The following is an 11,757-nucleotide window of genomic DNA, read 5'->3' as shown; positions in this document are numbered from 1 at the left end:
GTTACACGGTAACATGTATGTCGATATGGAGGACAGCAATCTTTCAAACGAGGGTATGGAAACATTTTAAAATATCCTAAGGGTAGAATATCCCTATCATTTCGTTACAGAAAATGCGTATTTCTAGAAGTATTCATAATAAGAAAATAAAAAATACCAGAGAACTTCAGATAATAAAGTATTCCCGTGTTTCGTTAGTATAGCGGGAATAATTTGTCTGGTCCGGCACGTAAAGCTAGGGTACATTGTAGCACGTGCGGTGCGCTAACGCGTCGGGCAGTAAATGCGAGTTGGGTCATTTCTAGCCGTCGTCCCATACAGAGCGGTCATACTATTTTTTGTTTGTTTGACCTATTTTTATAGTTTCTAACGGTCAGTGATAGTTTCTAACGGTCAGTGTTGATATTGTAAAGGAGTATGTAACATAGGTCCAATGTTACCCCTGAGGATAACTTTCAGTGGGAAGTAGTTAGTCTGAACTCTCCCGTGCCATTACATGTAGGACGCAGGTTTCCGGAAATTTCTCCGGTTTTTCCTGAGCGAGCAGGTGATCTCTATGACGGGGATATAATCTGATCTTCTGAGGAACAGTAATTTTCATATGAGCATATAAATTATTAAAACTACATATGGGTTAATGATTCTTATATATCAAAGTAGTCTGAAAGATTGTTTTTCTATCTCACTTTTATATTTACTATTCATGTTTTTGATATTAAACGCCGACCGCTATTTACACGGCGGGCTGGACGGCAAATTGATATTTGCGTGTTTGTATTTGTTTGATACACATTTTAGTGTAGAGAAGACTAAATCATTCTAGGATTCCCCTTATTGAAAATATAGTTACACTATATTGGAATCGATCAGTATATTACATTTGGACTTACAATACATTGTATGACTATTGAAGTTATCTCCCTTATCACATAGCTAAATTTTAAAGTATCGTACATACCACACGCAGTCTGATTAAAATACAGATCCTTTTTATCACTACGTTAGATTGAACGGAGTGGTTATAAGGATTTGTATTTCAATCAGATTGATACCACACGCTTCACTAAAGAAAAGAAAGCTTTTTTTGAATAGGAAACTTTCAATGAATATCAAGTTACATTTAAAATTTTGATATAAAATAACATCCAGAATAGTGTATTTACTTTTGTTTTTGTCAAATAAAGCTCACCTCAGAATTGATTCAAGTTTTTCAACATAAATCAAAAGTCGGTGAATACCAACACATGCACAACTGTAGTGCAGAGATGCACATCAGATTGGTTCAAGGCCAAAGTTAATGATAAATATTTTTCCCGATCATGGAATTATTTCTCTGGTGTGTGTCAAACCTTTTTCAAGAAATACAAATGCATCAAATAGATGAAAAAATTGTTCAGAATTTCCCTGCATCAAAACAGCACATAAACCTACATTGTTGACATCAACAAACTGGCGAATTTGATGTTGCACGGCTTTAATTTTCTCAAAGCTGGACTTTCATTGGGCTGACCAGACACTGTTTTTACATTTTCCTTAATAAAACAATTAGTGGATCTGCTACATATATAGCATAGATATTCAGACAGAGTACTCCGTAGTGTCCAGCCATATATCAAGAAACCTCATTAGCGAGAAGAATGTATTGTCGCACTGTCGCGTAATTGTGCCACATTGGCTGGCGAGGTATTACTGGCGCCGACGACACTGCGACAAATCGATATGGACGACATATACCACTATAGAACAGTTTATTTCCACTTTTTGTTAACATACTTGAGATAGCGTGAAAATTAAACAAATACATTAAATTTATCCTACATGAAATTGTATGTTTTGACGTTACAAAATGTCATATCAAATGAAAGATTGTGCAATAGATATACATGTTTTTAAGTACATGTATCTTACTGACGCTAACGATAAGAAAATTCCACGGCGACAGTGTGAGGAGATAATGCGCAGAGCGACAGTTCGACACAATTTTTCCACCAATGCAACATGTATAAGGGGGAAAAAATCTTGTCCTTAACATGAGCACAGTTACTTAGCCAAGACATATGTAAAGGTATATATATTTTTGTGCCAGTGTGATATGAACACCGATTGGCATTAAACATGGTCATTACTGCATTAAATATACACTACGACACTATATGTTACTTTATACGCATTTGACACAGATACTACTCGTACAATTGTCTGTTTGTAGTCATAAAGGCACCTATGTTAAGTCTTCCCGTAACCGGACGTCACGGAGCAATTCAATAATACATTCCTCCGAAATTGAGGTACATACAGTATTTAAACAAATCGTTACAATCTGTTCATCATGGATATTTACATAATATGTTAAATGACATATGCTATAGCTATACTATAACGTGATATCAGTCCATATCTCAAGAAGGATATTTACAGGTACACCTAGTCGCTCGCAGTGTAAGAAACAGTGATTTAAATCATCCAGGTGCTTGTCAACCTTGTAGTAAAGAATTCACTTTTCATGGTTACTTCTACCGGGAATACGAGTAGTATATTGTGGGTTCCTTAGATAAACATGATTCATCAGTAGTGAGATGATTATTATTACAGCCTTGGCGGTATAACTAAGACCACTTCGTATTCTGACCCGTAAAACATTTGTTGAAAACACCTGATATAGGAGCTAACAAGAATGGAGTTAGAGTATACATGTATTTTTTTTTTCAATAAGAGGTCTTATTGGTGAGTGTATATCTACCAAGAGGATGTTGGCATTAGCTAACAGCTAACTTACTAATCGTTAATTAATATCTGTCATTATTACAGTCTATGGGACAATTAAAATACCTTGGGATATGCTATACACCTATCATATATTTGGCCTACAGCCCAACTTTTCATTAAATATGGAATAAATTTAAGCATTTTGTAAGAAAACTATAGACGGGGTAACCAAATTTTTCAACTCTTGAAATTCTGACCCATGTAGGGAAATTGAGCTCATAAGCACTCCGGGTGATGGAACATCCTTTGCATGTTTTGGTGGAGATGATCCAAGTTGCTTCCATTGTTTAGCCTTTAATATTGTTTAGCCTCTAGGGTGAAATGTTTCATCCATAGTTAAAAATCTCTGAAGGGTACCTTCATAAGCTTCCGATTAGTACGTGACAAACTGCCTGATGTGTCTGATCAATTGTCATACGTTTTTTTATGTCTCGTTCTTAATAAATAAAACTCATGGTTGCTGCTTGTCTCATTGCACATGGAATCGACAAATATTGGAATGGTTAATTTTTGTTGCCAGTGTGTTCTGTAGACCCCATCCCAAAAACCGAATGTATTTGATGTATTTTCATGGGCATTGAATGGAATAGTCAATGCATTTGCGTGATTGGTTGAATGATTGTTGAGCTTAGAATCCTTATTGTGAATATAAACCAGTCTAGGGCACCTGCTAAATAAGCTATACAATTTCTATGTCCCGTCGTTAAAAGTTGAAAATAAAAATAAACCAAATTGTACACGAATGGTGTCCCAGCCAGTGAATACCTTCTCAATAAGTCAGTGTTATTGATTAGTTGGTCTCCGTCAGTGGGAGATAAGTTGTGTGGATATTGTGCAACAATCGATAAAAAAGCAGTTGGTCCCACAACCACCTTACCTGTACCACTTGTAGGCAAAGTACTTACGTGTAGGTCATAGTACATATAAATCAACCCTAACGGAACAATTTACTGTTGCAATCTTATGGAGACAGTCGGTGAAAATAGTGATATTTACAGCGCTACTCAATCGATTTATATATATATATATGCATTCACATGGTTTGCTGTTGAAATTTAAACAATCCACACGTATACATGTTAACAAAAGATTGGCGTATAATTTTAAATGTCTGTAGTGGCTATTAACAAAGGGCTTCGATTAGCGTGTTCTTTCTTTTTATGAGTTCTACGTTTATTATTCAGCGCTACACACATGTGTTAGTTAATTATACATTGATCATGTATTCAATAACGGGAGATGTGTGGTGTTTATTCAGAGACTACTACGTGAAGATATAACGGACAATTGTCACCCGTTATCAGTAAATTTACGGGTCAAACTTCTTTATCGGCACGCATACAGGTAGTCATTGGTAGCCGCACTATAATGCACCACATGATCACACAGGCTATTTACGTAGACCAGGAAGAGAGATATTTAATACTAAAACTTGACATGCCATTGCTGCAGAGGTGCGCCATTTAATAGGATTCATTTGGAATATTACAGTCTGATATTGGTGTATACTAACGCTACAAGGAAGATATTTTACGTTCCGTTTCCACACGTCGAATGAATACGACATTGGGAATCAAAACGATTGTCATCAATTGAACAACGTGAGCAAGAATTATTCTACGATTAACATTGTGTAAAACAATTTTTTGACGTGATATTGACTCGACTTCAGTTATGGACCCACCTGCCGATTATAACTATCAACGGTACCATGACTTCCCATCTGACCGGCGGTACCTATCCTCGAGACCACGAGATCACTGGAGTCCGAATCGTGAGACCACCTCTCCATCTTGGGAACGGGACAGATTCTCACCTGTTGGACGAGATCCAGAGGGATTCAGAGACACCGGGTTTAACGGCAATGCAGGGAGGCCAGCTCATGAGGATCGCGGGACGTTCTTTCCGCCCGACGGAATTCAGCGACCATTTCGTCCCTTACCTCAAAAACCTGTCGGGCAGTTGGGAGTTTCTAGGGTCCCTAATGGGCATCCTCCTTACCAAGAGAGCTTCCGGGGGCGTTACATGGGGAATATTACCCGGAAACCCTCGATATCCTCGCGTGGATCCGACGAGAAACCAAGGTTTGCGTACGATAATTTAGGGTACCATCCTAGATATCGGGAGCCCGAGAAAAGAAGTGACGGGTCGTTTGCATCCGTTCAGAGAGCATATGCGTTTGGTTCTGACTTCGATCAAACAAGGCCCAAAGATAGAAACGAAACGGATTATGTTTATCGAAGCCGAAAATATGAGAACGGAGAACATGGTTGGACAAATAAGACTGACAAAAAGAAATACTGGCGACGTGATTCGTTACAAGATGATGACATCAAGGATAGACCTAGAGTAGGTTTCGCTGTCCTGTTGCGTTTCTTCACATGCTTGCTTATTTTCTGGGATCTAGCGAACGACTGGGTGTTAGGGGCATCTGGGCCTTCTCCATTTGTACAGGAGAATTCTCAGGCAGACAGAGTGACTTGTACTCTGAACAGTGATGTGTTTGATCATTTGAATATCAACCACTCGGATGTGAATACAGCCACATGTTCGGATACTGTAGGTGTATGGACATCACTGACTGTTTTCATGCTAATTGGATCACTAATAGGTATAATCCAATGCATCAACATAACCATGGAAACCATAACTGTCGTTCGCGGGAGGAAGTTCTTTCGGATTCTTTCGGGACAAAGTGAAATATGTCTGGCTATTTTCATTGAGGAAATCCCTCAGGCAATTATCTTAATTTCGCTGTTGTTTCAATGTAAATGCCCTCAAGGTAAAGTTGACATTAACCTCTTTGCACTGCTGGCTAGTATCAGTGCATGCACCAGCGCAATCTTCCGTCTTTGCGTAAGCTATGACCGGTTGACTGGTAATGCTGGGTGCTGTAACCAGTGGTGGCGATGCTGTTGTTGTCGGAATAGTGATTACTGTTGTGAGGTGAAACCGCGTGATTTCTTCTGCTCTTGTGAAATTCCCTTCCCGATGTGCTGTTGCACACTCAGCTGTCAAAATTGCAAGTGTTCTCCAGTTACGTGGTGCAATTTCATTTTGAAAACATTCGGATGTTTTTGTGACTGCTGCCAGGATAAGGATACCAGCTACGGGATTCGCCTCGTCAATCTGTTCGGCATATCTCTTCTTTTGTTGTCATTTGGATTACAACTCTTTGTTTTTATCGTAACAGATAACTCCATATAAAACCAGCTATGGAAGCTGATAAAAAACACCAATAAACCGTCACACGAGCGAAAAATGTATGTTTCTATTTTTAGATGTGCGTGAAATTATTAACATTTAGTTTACGCTTAACTTAACCCAGGAAATACGGCCAAACCTCGTTTACAACATATGACCATAAAAAGTAAACTAACATGGACATTGAACACTTACTTCCACAACCCAGACCGTCCGGATTGTGAATTTTCTTGACTATTGGATCCATGACATTTCGTCTGATCCGTCCAAGTGAGCGTAGTAGTGTGGGTTCACTTTACTGTCCTGATCATGAAACATCCCAGTTCATTGTACGGTTTCTGGTCCTTTGAATTAGTTCAGTGTTATTTAAGTGAAAAAAAAACCCAACTAGAATCCGGATAGCTTTATCGAGGTACAGGGTTTAACATTATTTAAATATCCCCATCCTCTGTGTGTTGCCTGTACGATGTTTGAATTCTAAGTGAACTTTTGGTTTATTTTCTATCTTGTGTACTCGTGGAATTGTTCACGTATTTCGTTTTCATTTATCCTATGTTCGTGCTCTCGCAACAGGTGGCGGTGTAATATTAAGCTTAATATACACAACGCGATAACTATAACGCGAGCAATTAGAAATCTTGAATAGGCGACAATATCCACGTTTACAATTGTCCTTCACGTAACAATGTGAACTAAATGACTATTTGCATAAATGGTATTTTGATTAATGACGCCAAAAGTACTACATGTTATTATATTTCGTAATATGAAGATGAATTATTATATATTGTACCCTTCACACAGACATAGCCGTATTAATGAGCTTTCCTATCAAACTTAGAATTAGCTGAGCGTAAATCAAACAATGCAATTTCGTTAGGTATTCATCGATGTAAATTATGAAATGCTGGTTGGTTGGCTGATTAGACGTAATGTCCCATTTACAACTATGAGGCTGTGAGCTATATATGTTGTATCACTGTCTTCCATGTGGGCAAATTATCGTAGTGTGCCAATGTCAGTATGATTTGGGAGGCTGTAGTATATTGGCGCTGTGTTTTCTAGTAATAGTGGAACTGTGGCCCTATTTATAGTGCTATCTCACTGAAGCATGCTGTCGAAGACACCGTACAGGTACAACAAACCCGGTCACAGTATACTGACAACGTGAAAACCAGTCGTCCCATTTTTCTTTTACAAAGTAGCTGAGCGCTGAGCAGAAACTGTAAATGTATTTCTAAATTGAGTATCACAAACGATGACCTTGTTGAAAACATGTTAACTTCACATTAATTTTTTTCTCGAGTAAAATTGAATAATCTTTTAATTAATCTTTAACAATGAAATGTCCTTTTCCGTCCTTACTAACCAGAACATTATATTTATACTGTGCAAAAATAGCCGAAACCAATTTTATTTTTATATCTTTATCAAAATGTAATGACTTTAACAACACATTTTTTGCCCACTATCATCAGATAGTGGGCCATTCAAATCGCTTTTTGTCCGTGGTCCGTCCCTCCGTCCGTCCGTTAACAATTGTTATTATCGCTATTTCTCAGAAAGTGCTGAAGGGATCTGTCTCAAATTTCATATGTAGGTTCCCCTAGGGCCCTAGTTGTGCATATTGCATTTTGGGACCAATCCGTCAACAAGATAGCCGCCAGGCAGCCATCTTGGATTTTGATAGTTAAAGTTTGTTATCGCTATTTACTGAAGGGATCTTTCTCAAATTTCATATGTAGGTTACTCTAGGGCTATAGTTGTCCATAACGCTATTTGGGATCGATCGGCCAACAAAATGGCCGCCAGGCAGCCATCTTGGATTTTGATAGTTGAAGTTTGTTATTGCTATTTCTCAGAAAGTACTGAAGCGATCTGTCTCAAATTTTATATGTAGTATGTTTGAAAAAGTTTGAAAAGCAGAGAAAAAATCCCTCTTTTCCATTGTCAGACATAGATAATTCTTTGGTGGGCGCCAAGACCCCTCTGGGATCTCTTGTCTATGTTAATCAGCGATATCCATTGTTCTTTCGTAGTATTAAATGTAGTTTTGTGCATTGGTTTTGTAATACAAATAATGTATATATAGCATTACATAATTATTGTTTTATTAGTAGTATTCATTAAACGTAATCATATGTCCTTGCAATACTAACTACGTTTAAACTGTTAATTGAGTGGTTGGAGGTACAACAGTAAAGCAATATTATCACATAACTGGCCGGTTAAGTCATGTCATAAATGTCGTAAGACATACGTGTAATAACACCATTGTGACGTCACAAGCAATAATGACGTCATAATCAAAATAGTATATTGCAGGATGTTCTCGGTGGTAGACATAAACGTCACAGCCTACCTGATTTTGCCTCGAAATGATTTTTTTGTTTATATTTCCATTAAAATTAATTGTAAAATCTTACACTCGTGCTACGTTATATGAAATTTCGCCACTCATGAAATACCAAATTAACGTCATATCGCATAGCCATTCACGTTAAATCCCCTGTTTACATCGAACACGGTTACAACGAATTCGTGGCCTTAATTTTCATCTCCTGTCATTAGGTTTTAAGATGCAATACGTTTATATCGAATCATACTTATATACCTGATTTGCTTGGTCCCTTTTGTATGTTACTGTATTATAATTATACATTTGTAATCACAAAAATCACTCAATGATATCATTCAAGAGAGAATACATGTATTTCTTGAACGGAAATCTTAAGATATATATTTTTTTCAACATTTGTATTTAATTTGATAATATAAAAAATAAAATGTCTTCTGGCAAGAGTTTTTTTTGTTACTAATTCTTGTTTCATACGATCCTTTAGGGCTATACATCGGTATATTACATCTAATCGAATCCCCTATCAATTCAAGGATTTATCAAAGATGTAAGATTTGAAGGTAGGCGAGAACCGGCGAGAAACAGTCAGTGTCTCACTTGAGCTCGACCTCGCAACCCGGAAGTAGAGTATGTAGAATAATACACCTGAACGTAGTCGATACAATGTATATACTTGGGCTAGTGATCGAATGGTCGATTCATCGTCATAACAGATCGGGTTTCAGGTTGCACATGTATACCAGTTCCAATTTTTCACACAGTAACTCGAGTTTGATAAGACAGTACTATACGTATCAAACCTCGGTCATTATTTAGAATAGGGATTCACAACTATGCAACTCTGTGGAAATGACATTGTACAGCTATAATATGCCCAATAGTGTACAAATATTGATCACATTATATCTCATGTTCATAACACGTTTTGATGAATCGTGCATACATTGCGAATAATCGAACAGTATGTAGTTGTACTTCACTTTCTGAATTCCTTAAATCATCGCTTATGTGTATTTTAATACTAAGTTTGGAAAAAATCAGAATCAAAACATCTGGTTTTTGCAAACGTCTTATGTTTTTAGAGTGAATTATTCCTTCTAAATGCATAGGCATGTTTATCGATGTTTCCTACGATCACATTTTATAGTTCGCGCTCATGAAAATATTTGTTCAAACATTTCTTTTTTGTTTAAAAGGTGCTTACATAGCGAATTACCAAAAGATGTATATTTTGTTTCAATTTCATGATTCACAGCTTACGGTGTATTTGATGCGTGAAAGAAAACTAATTAAAACATCTCAGTTTTGCCCACATCTAAAGTTTATAGAATGAATGATTCCTATTAAATACATAGCAAGTTAACGATAAACCTTACCATCACATTTCCACGGGACCTTCAATGAGCCATATCTAGAACTCCTGACCAATCCAAAAATTGTATGCAAGCCTTGGAAAAAGCTAAAATAACAACGATGTCGTCGCCTTAAATATACATCGACACCAGGAAAACACTTTACTTAGGACGCAACATGTGAAGCATCAAAATATGATCGATAGATTTTAAGTGGTATAGTCAGGCAATGAAAACCAGTCTAAATGCGTTCACTGGCCTTCCTTACATATCAAAATCACGACCAAGTTCTGCTAACGTTGTCCAGTTTTGACCTTTTAAATTATGGAAAAGCCTCGTGTAAATTTAGCACAGTTCTGAAATATATTCGTTGAATGCGATGCTGCGTGAAATGTTTAACACGGGCAGAGCCAGTCGGGGGGACGTTTTAGGATTCCTATATTTTAAATTAATTTCTTCGCATGTATATATAGCTATTTTTATGAATTTTTGTTCTAATTCATCAGAAAGTATACTTGATATATCAACATCATTTTAGGTCATCTGAGCCAAAGGTCAGCATGTCATCATGCACCGTTCGTCGTCGTCCGCCGTCCGCCGTGTGCCGTGCGTAAACTTTTCATTCAAATGACTTCTTCTCAAGAACCAAAGGCAAAGGGTACTGATATTTGGCCTGTAGCATGCTGGGATAAAGGGCTATCAAGTTTGTTCAAATGAATGACCTTGACCTTTATTCAAGGTCACAGAGGTCAAATAGACTAAAATCTTTAAACGACTTCTTCTCAAGAACCAGAAGGCCCAGGGTACTGATATTTGGCCTGCAGCATACTGGGAATAAGGGCTACCAATTCAAGTTTGTCGAATAAATGGGGTCACAGGGGTCAAATAGGCTAAAACCTTTAAACGACTTCTTTTCAATAATTGAAAGGCCCAGGATACTCATTTTGGGCCTGTAGCATGCTGAGATATAGGGCTACAAAGTTTGTTTGAATTAATGACCTTGACTGTCATTCAAGGTCACAGGGGTTAAATAGATTAAATCTTTAAACGACTTCTTTAGAATACCTAGGAGGCCTTCTTCTCAAAAACCGTTAAATCAATTTCAATAAAATTTTGCACAAACCTTCTAAGCCATAAGGCCAATCAAAATTGTGAATTATACGACCCCCCAGACTGTGGATGGGGCTAAAAGGAGTAAAATTGACTAAATTTTCAAAAATCTTCTTCTCCACTCTCAGATGATGTGGTAGAATCAAATACTTTTCATAGATAGAAAGGTAGCAGGGCCTTCTACAAAAAATGTGAATTATATGACTCCTGGGGAGGAGGTTAAGTTTACTATAGTTTATATTGTGAAAACACATTTTGGAGCATTATTTGGTCATTTAAAAATGGAAATTAGTCAAATGTTGTCAGAATTATCCCTATGCGATGGCCATTGAATCCTATTAACAAATTCTCCATGACTGACCCCTAGGTGCCTTAGGGGAAAAGCCAAAAGGTGTCAAATAGACTAAAACTTAGAAAATCTTCTGAAATTCTGGAACTGGTAGAATCAAATACTCTTCATAGATGGAAAGGTCTTAAGGTCCTTTACAAACATTTTGAATTATATGACCCTGAGGGAGGGGGTCAAGTTTACTATAGTTTACATAGGAAAAACAGTTATGAACGTTATTTGCTTATTTTTCATAGGGAATTAGTCAAACTGGGTTAGAATAATTAGCCTAGGATGGCATTTTATCGTCATATCTATATTGGTCCAGGCCGACCCCTAGGTAGGGGCCGCGGTGGCCGAGTGGTTAAGATGTACCGACATATTACCACATGCCCTCCACCTCTGGGTCGCGAGTTCGAATCCCATGTGGGGCAGTTGCCAGGTACTGGCCGCTGGTCGGTGTTTTTTCTCCGGGTAACCCGACTTTCCTCCACAAACAAACCTGGCACGTCCTTAAATGACCCTGGCTGTTAATAGGACGTTAAACTAATCAAACCCAGGGCCAGAAAGGCGGGGCCAAAAGGGGTCAAATAGGCTAAAACTTCAAAATTTTTCTTAATTCACAGATTTGATGGAAC

General features: G+C 37.6%; 1 protein-coding gene across 1 annotated transcript; it reads left to right on the top strand.

Moving 5' to 3' along the window:
- The first annotated feature begins 3,957 nt into the window (after nucleotides 1-3,957).
- LOC138330351 (uncharacterized) lies at nucleotides 3,958-8,773 on the top strand. Its single transcript, XM_069277919.1, has one exon. The coding sequence runs from the start codon at nucleotides 4,441-4,443 to the stop codon at nucleotides 5,971-5,973; it is 1,533 nt and encodes a 510-aa protein (XP_069134020.1). The 5' UTR covers nucleotides 3,958-4,440; the 3' UTR covers nucleotides 5,974-8,773.
- Nucleotides 8,774-11,757: the final 2,984 nt, after the last annotated feature.

Source organism: Argopecten irradians, chromosome 8 (assembly GCF_041381155.1).
Source record: "Argopecten irradians isolate NY chromosome 8, Ai_NY, whole genome shotgun sequence".
In the NCBI taxonomy this organism is placed as follows: domain Eukaryota; kingdom Metazoa; phylum Mollusca; class Bivalvia; order Pectinida; family Pectinidae; genus Argopecten; species Argopecten irradians.
This window is presented reverse-complemented; position numbering and strand designations above follow the sequence as displayed.

Bases quoted from the DNA above. Each gene is read 5' to 3' on its own strand.
- LOC138330351 (XM_069277919.1), top strand. From the start codon at position 4,441: ATGGACCCACCTGCCGATTATAACTATCAACGGTACCATGACTTCCCA.